Raw genomic sequence first — 16679 nt, forward strand, 5'->3', positions numbered from 1 at the left:
TCCAAGTTATTCTCTCTTTAATTTCTTAAAGATCTGAGACATATCTGATGACACTCAGGCTTCCACTGCTCGCTTTTGTACCTATCACTAGGTTTGAGAAAGTGGTAGGAGTCTCAGGGACATCATTCTGTAGTTTCATTAAAATAAGCAGCTGAGTAGAGGGAAGAAGTCATGGTTAGTAGCCTTTACCGAAGACCTGATCAGACACTGGAGAAGCCCATCAAGGCACATGGAAACCCATCTACACCTGGGTTGCTGCTGTAGAGCAGAAGCCAATAAATCAGTGAACAGACTTTTCAAAGTGCAACTGAGCTTAGATCCTAGCAATGGGATTCTTAAGGGGGAAAACAGATAAATAAAAAACTGGAAAAACAAGCAGAATTGCTGCTCTTAAACCTACTGATTGATTTAATAACAACACTGTCTTCATATGATTTTTTTTTTGCAGTTAACTGTGTAGCAATAAAATAAAATAAATATTTATTGTTAGCATAACCGTAACTATGGTTATTTATATACGACTACTATAGGATATAAGGGGAGATGAAACCAGTATGATGACATGGAAACTTAATGAATTCTACACCAAAAAAAAACCCCAAGACTCCAAAAACCTTAAAGAACATTCCAGCTGAAATCTCATGCCATGGTCTTGCTTTATTGTTTGTTTTTAAACCATCAGATGGAAAATGATGATAGAGTTCTATAGCAGGAATATATTTTTGGAGTGGTCAAAAATATTTCCGAGTACTTTGTACCTTCCTATTAAGGCAAGATCGATGAATCTCCAGCCCATGAAAGAATTTGTCATGAAGTGAGTTCATGAAGTCTCTCAGAGAGACCAACATGAAAGACATGGGCTCTTTAAGAGTATGTTCCCTTCTCTTCTTTCCCTAAAAAAATATAAACACATGAAAAACCCTTCCAGTCTTTACCTTTGGATGAAACAATTGAGTTGACTGGGAACTTGTGCAATATAATATTCCATTATTTTCCTCCTCCTAGCTGAAGTCACAGCCTAAGACATTCCCATCAGCACAACCATCTGTTTAAGGAAGGGAGCTGTATCTAGCCTGAAGTCCATACAAAGTGAATGGGGTATCATGATTGATTGATAAGCAGATTTAACTTGCACCAGTTTAAAAGACGAGGTGGTTTATCAACTCACGGTACAGAACATGGTAATAGACCCAAGTTTCCTCTGGTCTAGAAAACTCTTTTCCCATGAGCTGCTGAAGCCCCAGATGCTGGCAGCAAGAGGTTACACAATCACCTCAGCTTTTTTCCACTGCATTTGCTCCTTTAAAATTGACTTTCCATGGTTTCAAAGAGAAGTTTGAACCAGAATGGTGCCCCTGTGTCACTTTTTCAGAAACAAAAAGAGTAAAAAACAGGAGGGAGACTTTGAAGGGAAAGGGGGAGTTATTTTCTAGCTCTTACACCAATTTCTGTAGCAGGAGGTTAAGGGTTCCTCTGTCAAAACTTTCAGTGGCGCTGCCTTTGCAATTCAGCATTTGCTCTGGTGCTTTTCTCCAAGGATTTCTGAATCACAGAGGGTTTGTTTGTTTGTTTTAACCCAAAAGAAAACAATATAGTTGAGTTTTTTCCATCTGAGAGGCTGCGGTAAGCAACTTACCCATACAACACAGCTATTCACAACACGAGCCATTCAATTCTTTGCTCAGCAATTTTAATATTCCACTTTAACTACAGCTGAGCCACATGAAATTCTGTTGTGTAAGGCTCTCCTTGAAAATAGAGATTTATTTTCTTTGGTTACAGCTCATCAAGTTTTGAGGCTACAACCATCTGTGTTAATCTCCACACAGTCTGTTCTTATTCATCATCAATAATAAGCCCAAGGAGCACCCATGCTGAAGACAGTATGAACAGACAAGTATAATAAAGAAATAAAAGCTGTCTTGCTGAAATTTTTAGCTTCTGTGTCTATCCTACATCCTAATTCTTTGACTATAACTGGAGACATTAAATGAGAGAAAACAATTCTTTCACCCTGAAGGAGCATAATGTTTGAAAGAAAGTTCAACTCCGTTTTCTGAGCGGCCATCGCTGGAGTGATTTGCAGATCTCAGTCTTTGGCAGTGGGACAGCCAGGAGCAGGACAGCAAAGAGAGGAACCTGGATGCCATTTGCTTCTGCTTGCTAAAATTTATTGTCTCTTACACTACAGCTATTGGGGTGTACTCCACTAGCTGCTGAAGTTTGGTACACAAGTAGACCAGTTCATTCAGCTGCTCGCGAGTGAGATCCAGGGCAATGTCTGCAGAGTCGTATACAACTTTACCTCTAGCTTGATCTCCAGTGACGCCAAAATGGAGCTGGCACTTCTGTCGTTCAGCTTAAATTAAGAAACTCACTGTAAGGGCTGATCAGCTGAGCACCGCTGGCAATGTGCTGATAATCTTTTTGCTGGCATTGGACTGCCCGCAGGGTTGCAGACTTATGGGGATGGAGCGTCTCAATTAAAATTTCTTTGACTGCTCTAACCTGAATGAACTTCATTTGCTAACTTGTGAACTTGTGGAGGTAACTGGCACGGAGGCACAGGGCCCCCTCCCCTGGGAAGGCAAAGAACAGACTGTTTCCTAGGCATCAGTAAGGGAGAGGAGACTCCTTGACAGAAGTTTTCCATGCCTCGTTTGAAGCTAAAGCTCATCCCCTGGTGTCCCAGAAGGTACGTGACAGAGAAACATCAAAAATCCCTTCTGGTTCCCATCTCCAGCCAGGGCTAGAGGGGACAATTAGCCAGACTGGCTTAGTCTCCACAGCTTTCAAAAGGAAGGCCTGAGAAATATTTGCCTTGCGGTGTTCCCCACCCTAGTCAACAAATGCTTTCTGCTTTTGCGATGTAACTGCTAATTACAGCAGTGTAGTTCTTACAGTGGGCATTCGCAAATTCCAAAACATTTCTGCTTAACAACTTCATGCTTGAACCATAGGTCTCTTAGCAGAAACTTCAACCCTCTTGTTAATCTATCTGGTGTTCGTGATACTCCTTCTGCAGCTAGGCATGGCAAACGCCGTTCCCAGCTCTCCACCTTTCCCTTCCATGTTTGTTGCCTCATGATTTAAGGAGCCTAACTCCAATCTACCAGTTTCTCAATCTGAATATCCATTTCCTCCAAAAAACATCAACCCTTCTTCTTATCAGTTTTCAACGGGTTGTGCTGGAGGCTTGTTCTATTTAGCAGCTTGCCTCAGGCAGGCATTGTTCTTACACAGTATGGCAAGGCACTGGGTGCCTGCAACTCCAGCACAGACAACTTGTTGGTGCACCAGCTTTCCTCATTGGCAAGGGGTACAGAAATCAGAAGTTTAAGTGTAAACATGGATCAAACTCCTACAGGAAAATGGGCCTTATGTCTGCTTCCCAAGGGTACTGACCCTCAAGTACTTGAACCAACATCAGTCTTAGGGGAGAGCAACCACCTCTTCACCAGCCTCATCTGTAGAAACGCAAGTTTGCCTCTCTCTTGAAATGACATTTGTGGGGAGTTGTGAAGGGTACAGGACTGCTGATGGCAAGCAGCAGGAAGAAAAGCTCAAGCACTCTCAGTTCCTGACACTACGCAGTGTCTCCTACAGTCATGTCTGCGAATGCAGTTATGGGATTTCATCAGTTGCCAGGCAGGAATGTTCCGAGAGGCTCGCACCCATTTTACTCTATTCTTCTATATACAGACTTCTCCATACAGGCAACAAGTTGGCAATTGAACAAGTTCTGAACTACATGTTTTTAAATCTTAATGACAGCATAAGACAAAATATACTAAGCATGCTCTCAGTGTGTTTTTGAAAGAGAGCTTTTATGCCATCAAATCAAGAATTTAACATGCCAGCTGGCTACCCCCACCTATTATGGAAGCCAAGGCATTTATTAAGAGGTAGAAGAGCACTGTGTGACTGCTTCCCATCCCAGATAGTAAGGGGGAGGTACACTCCTCACCTTGGTGATCAAGAAGAGAGCGCACAACTTTTTTTTTTTCACCAGCATTCTTCCAAAAAAGTCAATTCTCTAGCAGAAATCAAGGCTTACACAATGTCACTTTCAAAGCATAGTTAAGAAAGGGTTAAGCTTCTCAAACCAGGCAATTAATATGGAAATGGTTACACAACCTTCATGGGCTCTTCTAATTCTTTTGGGACTAAACAGATATGTATTTGTAATATACTCTAATAAAAAAGCCCCTATGAATAAGCAACACATTTTTCAGAAGCAAATCTCTTCGCATTTTATCTCCTGGTACAAAAGTATTTCAGCCTCAGTTTTTTTCAGTCCTGCCCCCAATCTCCTTCCCCTCCCCCACACCTTCTTTTTCAGACAAAATGAGCCTGTCCCTGTGTCTATCGTCTGGAACAGGATTAAAGTTTCACACTGAGCCTGTTGCCTGGTTCGCAGATGATCTCTTTGAAAGCTGTTCATTCAGCTTCTGCTCTGGGCAAGACAAATTTGCTATGGAGTTTTCCTCAACCCACCATCTCCTTTAGCTTACAGGTGAAACAAAGCTGGAGGAAACCTTTCCTCAGCACTCAGTACAGCTCCTGGCAACTAACTTTTCTACAATACTTAATAAAAGCATCCTTTTCAAAACATGTTCTATGTTGACATCACATTTCTTGAATTCTCCAGATCTTCTTGAGGATGGGAAACAAGAACAGAAATATATATATATACTTATCCACCAACTCAGACATTGGTGTTAAAAAGAGTAACAGTAAATCAGAACTCTATCCCTTACCCCTAGCGTTTTAATAGGTCCATTGCTCTTTTTAAAAAGAATTTTAAAAGCTTTTCCTATTGCTTTTTCCTATGATCACTTACTTACTCTGCAGATTTTCAGCTTCAGTATTAAACTGGTACTGAAAAGATTGGCATAGATTCTCTTCCAACACGAGGCACAACAGCCACGCAGCAATAGGCAACAACAGAATCGCTTCAGTGGTAAGCATCAGGTTCATTTAATTCATTTAATAACATTTTCTGCTGGAAGCTATGTCACAGCTGCCAGATCCAGAAGACTGTTTTGAAATGGCATCTGTGTTTTCTGCATTTTAGTAACCCACTTGTAGTCAACATCCAGCAGCTTTACTGTTTCAGTCTTCTTTTGATGGCACTTGGCTTTAAGTAGAGGCTCTTTATCATGAAGGGCAGCAATATGCATCAGTGATGCCTCTGCAGCAGGTAATACAAGCCTTGCCACAAACCAAGTACTTTGGGAGAAAAAAAAAAAAAGAAGTGGAAAATAAAAGTGTAAGCAAGATAAGATCAAAAAGGTATTACATGATTCAGGACGATCTCTGTCAGAGTGGTTTGATCAAAACCGGTAGGTGTGAAAACGGTGTGATGGGACAGCCTCTAGGGACCTGCTGCCTCTCAGAAAGACCAGCACGCTCCTATCTCTCTCTCTTGTGCCAACAGCCCAAGAACTGGGGAGCCTTGAGACTGTAAGTTCCTTAAATGATGGATACTGATAAAACCAGAGGTACTTACACCAGCTGAGCTACAAACCCATTGCTTTGCATTCAGGCATTAATTGGTGTCATTGCATCGTTGCAACCTAAAGGAACAACTCCTTCCTGAGAGCTGTGTGTTTATCACTTTGTATCTTTGACTGACTGGAATACAGGTCAATTAGATATAAAGAATCGACCCTTGCATATTCCTTCTCTAAATTGCTGACCATAACTCTTCACTAGTCTTGCAAGAGCCATCTTAAACTTGAACTTCTGAGGTTTCCTGCTTCGAAGATCATTGTAGCAACCCTGAAGTGTGTTTTTTACCATGCAGTATCCCTCCTTCTGAGGCAGGGCTGAATTAAAGACCAGGCCGCTGCTTCCTCAGGAAATCATGAGGTTCTCTCTGCCCCATCCCCTCCAGTTGCCAGCCTCTGCAAGCGGCCAGTACGTGCCTGTCCTCCCCTCATTTCCCCTCTGCTGGACCAGGGAGCCCAACTGGCGACTGTCTGTCTCTCTTCTGCCCTGGGTTCCGCTGGTGGAAATGCACCCCTTCCCAGGAGCAGCGGGGATAGCCAGGGTCTTCCCACAGGTGCCCTCCCATGTCTCACGTGTAGGGTTGTATCGCACCCCTGCTCTGAAGTGCCAGTGGAGACGTCATCTTAGGGCTGCAGCTCACCCTTTCCAGGCTGACATCCCCACCCTAGCACTCGTGTTTACAAAGGCACCACTTGTTGCAACAGCCAGAAACCCTCCAAAGGGCTCTCTCTCCACAACCTCTTCCCCTACAGCAGGGCAAACCCTCCATCAGCTCACTGCTGGCAACGCTTGAGCAGCCTTTTGCTCACAGGCTCACAGGCAATCCCACAGGGGCGGCTGCCACCCTGGACCCCAGCTCTGTTGTCACCTCTGCCACGGCCTGAGGAAGAAGGAAGCCAGCCCACGCCTTCAGTATCTTGAGACAACTCTGAATACACAAAGACAGATTTTGAAAGCCCTGGAGCTCCACTTCTACCCTACTTCAAGTTTTCAGCAAGACTGATGAGCCTCATGCTGGTCCGCAGGAGTCATCCTCTCCTGAAGCAGGTCAGGTCGGTTCAGAAGGTGCTTTTTCTTCCCAGCCAAGTCTGACAGAGGAGCCCAACTTCACTGTTCGCTCTGCTTCCTTGATTTGCTTATGTGGCAATCAATTTAAACCTGCAGTATTTTACTTACACCAAGCAGAGTCTTAGAAATGCAAGCGCATTGCACTAAGGCACAAAAATGAAAGCAGAAGCAAACAGCTCAATGTTGTTTAACATGCATGAAATTAAATAAAAAAGTCCTTAAATAAAAAGGACTTACTACACATGGAGATACTAATTCAGCAGCTACAGAGACTGAATTCCCCCAGAGCCCAGACAACATAATGCCTGTTGCAGCCAGACAACCTTCCCACAGCTGCCCCAAGCATGCCCTCTGCAATTAAAATGCTACAGCAACCCTGGCTGCTGATTTGGCCACTGGCTTTCCACTGAGACCACCAGCAAGAGAGCAAATGGGTGTTCTGGGGTTTGGTACATTGCTATGAACAGCACAGACAAGAGAGAGGAAGAAAAAAAATCCAGACTTGAAAGTTATGCAAGGAGAGGTACACGATGAGCTTTTCCCACAGCAGAGGTTCTAGCTACAATTGCAAAACCTCAGCTATCACACAGGGACTCTTTCATGAGGCCTCCCAGGGTCACTAGTCACTTCAAAATCAACAGAAATGTGACACGGCAAGGATCTTACCATATTGTCATGACTGGCTGGCAGAGCTAGTTGTCTGGGGAAAGCCAGCATGCTGCAGCCATCATTCCCAGCACTGTCTAAATTTACAGACTGGAAAGCCATGAGGGTCCCTGGCTTGCTGTGTCTTGGCTCCCTGGGCATGAGTACAGGCTCAACTCCCCATGCCACATGGCTCATGTTGGTTTCAGGACTAGTGCTCAAGTTCAAGCACATGTTTCTTTCATGCTTGTCCCTCTCTCCCCCTTTCTTCCCAAACCTGAGTTTTACCACTTGGCAAGAAAAAAGCTCACTCCAGACTCAAGCCAGAGTGTGACCCAACGTACATGGACAACATTCCAGTATAAACAGACCCTTTGCAATCAATTGGGATAAGCTTAGGTACAATATAGGCCAGAGTAATTCTCTGAATTATCTTTTTTAAATTACAGCATTTTTTTCTGAAAACCAACTAATTTTTACCTAAAACTCTCCAGTCACAGAAATTGACTGCAATTCTTTGTAAAGTTTGTAGAGTTCGGCGTTTGGAAGATCTCGCGATGTCACAGAAAGTTGGAGGGTTAGTCGCAGCCTTGTGATGTACCTGTAATCCCGCCTCCCCTTGTTAGTATAAAAGGAATTAACTGCGCAATAAAAGGCGGAAGTTGGCGCTCACACTGTGTGTGTTATCTGTCTCTTTCCCTGGTCCGGGCCAACCAGTGATCTAAGCGTGGCACCTTGATATGTAGCGAACGCTACAAAAGTTTACCTTCTTTGTTAAACTATGGTGTTTTATTTGAAGTTAAAATGTAGCCATACTTTAAAACGCAGCTGGTGGAATTTGTTAGATTGAAGCAGACATGCCTCTACTGATTGTAGCCTTCTAAAAGCCATGTGTCTTGCCTAGACTAGTCACCTAGTTTCCAACTACAGAGAGATAAGCACTTCCAGAGGGTCTTTCAGTCATATTAACATGGCAATCTATTCAAGAAGAATAATCTCTGTGAGGGCACCTTCTATTGAAGGAAACTTTCCATGAAGGAAACTTTGTCAAATTAAGGGACTACAATTTAGATATCTAATGTCATGTGAGACAAGTCCCTCTCCTCATCGAAGATTTGTTATCAAGCTCCTTTTGCCATGTAGACCTTCACCACAATATTATCAGCTCATCATTTAATATTACTTTCACATAGGTTGCTTTTCCAGGCACTAATATATCAAGACTAACTTCTAACAGCCATTAAGCAACCAGAAATGAAATTATTTTAAGAAGTCTTGAGATGAATTGTCTTACACTCTTTAGGACTTTCATTCAGGGTTCATAATCTTTGTTGCTTCTTGCAATATTTTAAGAGAAAATCCACTGCTGGGAACAGTACATGTCTCTCCACCCCCTCCAGTTGATAAAAATTTGCAGAGTTCAAGAGAAATCTTGGAGAAAGGGAGAGGAAAAAAAAATACACAAAGAGCAATCACTACAGGTACTGAGATTTATTGCTTATTTCCCCATTCTGCAAAGCTGTCAAACCACCGCAGTTCCAGAAGGGGATTATCTCCAGAAGCCCCATGGCCTCAGTCACCATGCCAGTTCAGACGACGTGACTAGAGTCCTGTGTGCGGCAGCTTGCTGCTTACAGAACAGTTGGAGACAAAATCCATCCTTCCTGATCCTGAATTCATGGCAGGATCTGGGCTCTGACATTGTTTGGTACAACCTGCTGTCAGCTTCCAACAAAAAAACTGGGGGCATCCAGTGGGGAATGCTGCTTTTCCTGAGTTCAATTCCCTGTGCAAGAAGCTGGTACTGAGAGGTTCTCACACAGAGCCATCAGCATGAGACAGTGCAGTTTTTTCCTTTACCACATCAATCAGAAATAGTTTGTCTTATGGTTTGAGACAAAGGCTCCTAACCATCCTGCCAACTATGCTGCTTTCTTACCAGCACTACTAATAGCATAGTTTTCTTTCTTAATAAAAAAACAATAGGTCTATTTCCTCATGTTTGGTTGCACTTCTTCATTCCTGCTGCCGCATTTTATTCATGATAGGGTCTCTAGGCTGCAAGTCAGCTCTTTTCCAGCTGGTGAGATCTGGTTCCTCTTTATGTGCCTGTCCTTTCAGTGTAAACAAGCAAAGCTTCTCCAACTCCACTGATCACAAGGCTGTAAACAAAGTATACCACAAATTTAGCATCAAGCAAGTCCCTCTACTTGATACAATGCCAAACAGCACACCATTAAGAGAAAGGTATTTTTTTGTCTAAACACATTTCAACCTAGAGACAGTAACCCAGGTGATTTTTTCATTCATCTTGCTAAGAAAAGGCTGAAACCAGAAATGTCTTATTTAACTGATCTCATCAGAAACTACCCTTCCTATATTTTAGGGCTGGTGGTATTCATGTGAAAATACACAGACAAAAACCAAGACAGAGAAGGTTGCACCTAGTTACAAGAATAGTTGTGCACCCATACACTAGCAAGAATAGGAAAGGAAGGCAAGAGAGTTTGAACTTCATTAAGTTAATGATCCCCCCCTTGCAATTTGTTTGTGTTCTGTCCTGAAAACTTGTCACTTGACAAAGTCAGGAGGAGATGTAAAGCCTAGATTTTGGGGACTGAGGAAATCAGGAAAAATAATTTTGCTCTGGGGAGATCCCACTGGCATAGTGAGGCCAGTAGAAATCCCCATGTTTGCTTCTCCTTGTGAGTAACCTGGTGAAAGAACCTGCCCCAGCCAAAACAGCACATGTCCCCAAGCGCTTCCGTTCCTGTGCTGCTCACAGCGCAGTGGTGGCACTAAAGCTTCTCTCCAAGACTCAGGATAGAAGCAGGGCTCCAAATCAGGATGAATGGTTTTACAAACAAAACCATTCACTGAAATAAGCTATCAACCCATTCAATCCATGCAATAGTTAATAATCCCCAAATCTCCTCTGCTGTTTATCGTAGCTGACAGTAATATGGTAGGACACCGACTCTTCTCCCCTTTTGTAACACTGCAAAGCTAAGTGTACTGACCTTTCCTCTTAGCCTCATGGCTTAGTTAGCTTATGAAACAGAAAAGCTCCTTAATGAACTTTATAAACAAAACAAACTTCTGTTAAGTTCATTTGTAAGAGGGCTTTTTTTTTCTTGGGAAAAAAAAGGCATGTAAAGCTGAAGGCTCTCTGGTCTTTAATAGCATTACATTCGCTTAAATCTTAGCTTTGGTGAGCTGTTTTAAAAACCACATAATTGCCCTTGTTCCCGAGAGGAACAAACATTGTATAACAACAGTACACTATCTTACAATTACACAGTAAAAAGCCCTGGAAAGTAGGTGCTACAGACAGGCTGTAGACAGTCCACTGTGGAGACAGAATACTTTTGGGTGTGGAATTACCAACAAGGAGCAAGCTTTTCGAAAAGATCTAAAACATGTGAGTCTGTTCGTATGTAATCACTAACAACCTCTGAGCACTTTTCTCTGGAGAGGGTTAACCCCCATGTCCTGCCTGGATTTCAGCTCCAGTTATAAACATACCCTCTATATTAATTCCTTTGGAAGCTAAGGTTGGATAATGTATTCTTTATCCTAAAGAAAAAAACCTCACTGTATATAGGAAGACCTAAAACCAACAGAACCTTAGAAATGACTCAATTTTTTTTTTTTAATTTCTATAGATGTGTTGTTTTCTACAACAGTTTTAACAGAGACCTTAAAAAAGAAACCTCTCTCTGATGTATCATTCTAAAAATTAGACTGGCAATTTTGTACAAAAGATAGTAAACTGCACAGCCCTGTTCTGTAAAAATGTGCCTGCATCTAAATTGTTCTTTAATATCTTATGTCCTCCACCAGAGAAGAAGAATCCCTTTCTGAAGGGTTTGAAATCTCAGGCATCCATGTGCCCATGCAGTCCAGATTACTAGGCCAACAGAAACTATCATTATAACTTCAAGATGAAGCAGAGAAAAAAAACATGGCTAAATGCCAACCCTTGATTTACCTTCAATTTACCATCTGGCAAATCCTCCAGCTTCTGTTTATTGTGGGATGACAGCTAACCGCATTTGCCCATCACTCAGAAATTAACATATGATACTGTCCATGACAACACTGGAGCAACACTAAAAAACTCAGTGATTAATGATCTCATGAGTGCTTTGCAGCTGCTATAATCTAACTAACTACTTCCAGAGTTTTTCTTATAAGCCAAGGCACTGCTGATGCACAAGCAGTAACAGAACTCAAATAAATAAATAAATAAATAAAATATCTTTTTGAATTATGACAAAGCATAACAGTGGCCCAAGGGCTAAAGCAAAGTTTCTTTTAAAGATACAGATGTATTCATCATTGATATTACTTTCAGTGCATATAGGGCCTGTAGCACGTGTGCAACTATACAGGTCCATGTGCTTACATTAACAAAGGTACACATGATTTTTTAGTATACGTGTCAGTGAATACATACATATTATAAAAGCCTACCTCTAGCATGCACATGATAGACCTGCACAAACACATGTAAAACATGATGAAGGCAGCAAGTTACTGCCCTAGACTAGGAGTGTTGTAGGTGCACTGATATTATTTTAGCCTCTTACACACATAGGCCACATGACTCATTTTAGTATTTGAGATTACATGCGCCTAACATACATATGGAGATGCATATTCACACATATGCATATGGGGCTAGTTTAAACTGAGATTCTCCTTCCTGTAACTTCTTTATCACACCTGGAAAAAGAATATGCTAATTCCATTCAGTGCAGAGCTGAATCATTAGGATGGCAATCAAACCGTAAAGGGAAAAAAAATGAAGCTTAAAGCTTTTCAAAAGTAAGCAGATTTTTATTTCCAATAACAAATCTGTCCTCAGAGATACATGCCTAACCCCATATTTGGTTGTTATTTGCATGGCAGAAGCATTTAGGAGCCTCAGCCATGGGCTGGGATCTCCTTTCACTGGGTGCTATACAAACACAGATCAAGAACACTGTCTCTGACCAAAGGAGTTTGCACCCCAATCCTACCTAAAAAATTCAGGTTAGGTGATTCATAATGTGCGGTCACACATTACAAAATCCAGATACAGCTTTGGGAAAAGTTTATTATCATTATTTTTCTACTACTTTCATTTTATGCATTCACAGTACACAATGTTAGGGAAATACACTCTATTGGTTAAAAAGATGCTGTCACCAAACCATGACTCCTGGGTTTTATTTCCAATTCCGCCACTAATTTATAGTGTGACTTTGAATGGGTCATTTATTTGCCTATTGCATCCATTTGTCTAGCTGTAAAACATGCTGAGTGAATTGTGGTGAGGCTTAATGTCCAAAATGTCCATGTTCTCCCACAGAGGCAGAAGAAACACTCTTCTATTTGTATTACTGTACTGCATCCATCATTGCACACCTGGTTCTTCTTACATGCAAAATATTACTGGCACTAATAGAACTTGACATTTAAAAAGTACTTCCATATGAAGCACTGTGTGGAAATTCACTTTTACTGTTAATAAAAAAGCTCACGTAGGCACTTACCAAGAAATTGTTAGTACATTGGCAGTCATGACAAAGAAGAACGGTGATAAGCTAGCAGTGATAACCTGTTAAATTGAAAGGAAAAAAACCAACACTTTGTGAACTTGTGATATCACAAATGAAAACTGAAATACTTTTGCTGAAATTAAATTTCTGCACGTGAAGTCGCATTTTTTTTCCTTTTCTTTTTTTTTTCTCTGTTTTCTTAACCATTACATGCAGTACCTAAAATAGATACTCAATGGACAGGAGAAACCCAATGACTTTATGCTAAGCAGCAAGACATTGCTAAACATGATGCTTCCACTCCTGCCCAACCTTCCTCCTGATGGAAGTACAGAGAGCACCTCCTTTCCCCTCTGGCCAGTGGGAGGCAGGCCAGAAATAGCACAAAAAGACCCAACAGATAGGGACACAAGAGCTGTGCAGCCAGCTTAGGGTAGGGAATCTGACTGTGGGGTATTGCTGGGAAAGCACATGCAAAACACACTTCTCATTAGGCTGGGAAACCAATGGAGAGACGACGGTCACACATCGCAGTTCAATTTTGACTCCTACAGAACACAGGACACAGCCCAGGCAGGGCAGGGAACCAGAGCAGAGGGTCCCTTATCACATATCCCAGATGGCCTGGCCTGCTGGGCTTGAAAAGCCTTATATTTCTGAGGAGAATGAGAGCTTGAAATGTATTTGTGGCTGTAGAAAAGCCATAAAAAAAAGGCTTATGGGGTAAAGAAAAACAGCGCAACTTCAGTAGGTTTGTATTACAAATCTCTCATTACACCAAGGTGTCCTGGCCAGAGAAGCTAGGGGCAAATTACTTTACATTTTCATAGTACTGATCCCAGAAACAGCTAGATCCTGACATACAATGGTTTGTAACAGATCCCTGCCTCAACAGCTATGAAGCTACCACATCTGCAGCCTGTGCACAGTTTTGGACAGTTTGTTGCCAGATGGATAATGTAAAATGGAAAGAGTTCAGAGAACAGTGACAGAGTCATTAGATGAAGGGATTGATTTTCAGTCAACAGTTAGGAAAAGCAACGCCTGTGGGAAAGGAAGACTTCGTAGTGATTTACAAATACTTGGGAAACACATGCACTGAAGAATGAAAGGAACTATTTAGGATAATACAAAATTGCCCAAGGAAAAAGATGAAATTAAGAAATAAAATATTTAAACAATTATCAGCTAACATTTCCTAATCGTTGTTTGTCTAGTTGACTCCCAGGGGAGACAGCAGAAACTTCATTCCATAATCTATTACTTTTTAAAACACTACTACATGTCCAGTAGGGAAGCAAATACCATTTTAAAGTAGACTCTGTGCACCAGAGCTTGCACTAACAGTTTGTTAGTCAATACCCACTACATTTATTATGCCCGCATTTTAAAAGGCAGGGTTCTGAATCTGCTTGCAGTTCAATCAGTGCAGGATCATGAGCAGCAGCAGACAAAGAAGAGATGGTTGTACGTCCCTCCTCCAGCCCCACTCTAAGAGATAGCTGGAGAGGAGACAATAATCTAAAGCTAGCAGTGGCAGTTTTGCAGTGGCAGCAAGCACCACACAGGAGAGGTGGTGCTCGATGGGGACTATACAGTGAGTGCCTCCCCTGGCCTGTTTGGTGATGTTCTCTACTTTAGGGAGATTCAGGCATGCAGATGTTTTTTTTTTCTTCCTGGACATTACCATAAATCACACCCTGACTGTTCTCCATTTGCCTATAGCACACGCACCTGGCAGAGGGAATGAGGCAGGAGATGGACTTGATCCAGGAAGGATACCACGAGACTGCAGATCCACTGCATTCCTGCACAGCAATCAAATTGCTGGTATCAATACAACCACAGGCATACCTCCTGATACAAACTATTCATTCATCTGACTTAAGTACTTGCACACTGCCTACCACAGTAGTGTACAACATGGGCAACGCTGTAAAGCTGAAAGCTAAGAGGACAAGTGAGCTCCCACTCCAGGGGAAAATCAAAGATATGTATCAGCTCTACCCCTACAGCCTTGTATGTAAACATACAAGCAGACATATGACTAAATAGATGCACCCGAAAGAGACTGACAGAGGAGAAGGACAAGCCACAAACTGAGAGTTATTCTTCAAAACTCAGGAAGATGATATTGCAACTGTCCACATTCAAGTCACACCTTGACCTGTCTCATAGCCATTTGCAGCCAGAGAGAGCTGATGCCTACTCCAAACAGTGGAAGCTAACCATTCGGGAGCTGAATCTTTCATGTACTTTACCTAAATACAGCTCCTAGGCTGGATATCCACCAGTTCAAATGCAGCACTCTAAAATACATCCACATCTTGTTCTAGCAGGCTGGATTCTCCCCTTACACACCTTGCAGCAGTTGCACTGACCTACGAGGAACTATTTCTCATTTTCATCAGTGTGGATGACTGTGAATTAACCACATTGAGCTTCTCTTAGGCTAATGCTAATTTATTACATAAAAATATACAATATTCATTACCGAGCATGTAAACAGGAACTAAAGAAGGATGGCAGCTGTGGTATCTACAGACCATTCTTTTCTTTAAGCTGTTCTCCTGAAAGAAACTGAAATGCTGTATTTGAGAAGTGACACAAGTTAAAGTTGTGTCACCCACTCCCTTGTAGAGTCTTGTTTATTAGAAACTTGAGAAGAGGCCAACAGCAGAGAAACAGGCATTTAAGAACCCTCCAAAAACAGGCCTTATCAAAAACAATACACCATTCTACTGCAATCATCCCAAACCTCTGCAAAAATGCAGGCTGTAGCCTTTTGGACTATTACCGCAGAACACTGTTGTATTTTTGAAAAATTATGTAAGAGTCTCTCAGTGCCAAAGAGAAACAAAATGTGGGTTGGAAGAGCACATGGAGTAAGCACGTGTAAGAAAAAAAAAACCAAAACAAAACAAAAGGAAAAGAAAACACATTGCTAAAATGTCCACCTTTGTTTATCTAAAAGAGGAATACATTTAAAAATGAAAAACAAGTTTTCAGGGAAGCTAACCATATCATTTCTTGCAAGGGAAGAATCTAATGTCTAGGGACATAGTTCAGAAGGTAATTTTCCTTTAAGTACACTTCAGCATTTTCCTAAGTGTTTTAAGTGCACATTTAGTTTTTAAACTAAAACAACACCTACATTGATGTTCTGAATGTCCTTTAAAAAAACCAAAACATGCTAAGTGCAGTAATCTCTCTTTCTTCACTTTAAAGGTCACAGTTGTCCTCCTAGGCATTCAGATGCCTTAGGAAAAGGCATGAGCTTGCAAGACAAAAGAAAGCAAGTTAAAGGGCAAACTAAGTTAATGATTTCCAAATATATTTTGGTGGTGAATCTTTAAAACTGGAAGGTGGAAAGGAAAATTTTAATTAGCTATAACCAGCATATTTTGAACAAAGGTCCCCAAGATTTTGACATACAGTAACTAATTCTACCAAATGATACAGACTGGATGGTTGAACCCCAACAATTTTAGAAACATGAATAGCTCAGTGGACTCTGCCTACTTACTTGCTTAAAGGAACTGTGACCAGGCAGTACTGCAAAAGCTATTTTTAAAAACATTCATATCATGAACATTTCTACAAAATTCTGACACAGCTTTCAGTGATTAGGAAGAAAATCTGAGTGTAGCATCATTTAACAAAACATTTCCATGTGAGCTGAACTCGTTCCTAAGAAATAATTTCAAACCCTTCCTTGCACCAAAAAAAAGGAAAAAAGATTGTGTCTTGAAATAAATCACTCTAAATTTAATGTGTCACTCCATTGTACTGTGAAAACAAGACCCATTTAAAGGAACATTTTATTAACACCTATTTGACCTGATCTCAACTATTTCTATAGTTCCAATCACTGAGTTATTTAGAAGCAATTTTATAAATAAACAA

At 41.4% G+C, this 16679-nt stretch overlaps 1 protein-coding gene across 14 annotated transcripts in view; it reads right to left on the minus strand.

Annotated features, from left to right (window-relative positions):
- SLC35D4 (solute carrier family 35 member D4) overlaps window positions 1–16679 on the minus strand; it is a 104775-nt gene that overhangs the window by 37842 nt on the left and 50254 nt on the right. For 5 of the 14 annotated variants that reach the window (XM_075023127.1, XM_075023132.1, XM_075023125.1 and 2 more), the window contains 2 exons: window positions 12768–12832; window positions 8704–9389 (listed from right to left, as the gene is read on the minus strand). The exons of 5 other annotated variants lie outside the window; for them this stretch is intronic. In XM_075023127.1, coding sequence (XP_074879228.1) covers window positions 9329–9389; window positions 12768–12832 — 126 coding nt within the window. In that variant the 3' untranslated portion in view covers window positions 8704–9328. Of the gene's footprint in view, window positions 1–4989; window positions 5233–8703; window positions 9390–12767; window positions 12833–14507; window positions 14582–16679 lie in introns of those variants that run through there. 4 more of the 14 variants (XM_075023134.1, XM_075023126.1, XM_075023136.1 and 1 more) reach the window with 3 other exon arrangements.

The sequence above is a fragment of the Buteo buteo genome, chromosome 3 (assembly GCF_964188355.1).
Source record: "Buteo buteo chromosome 3, bButBut1.hap1.1, whole genome shotgun sequence".
Lineage (NCBI taxonomy): Eukaryota > Metazoa > Chordata > Aves > Accipitriformes > Accipitridae > Buteo > Buteo buteo.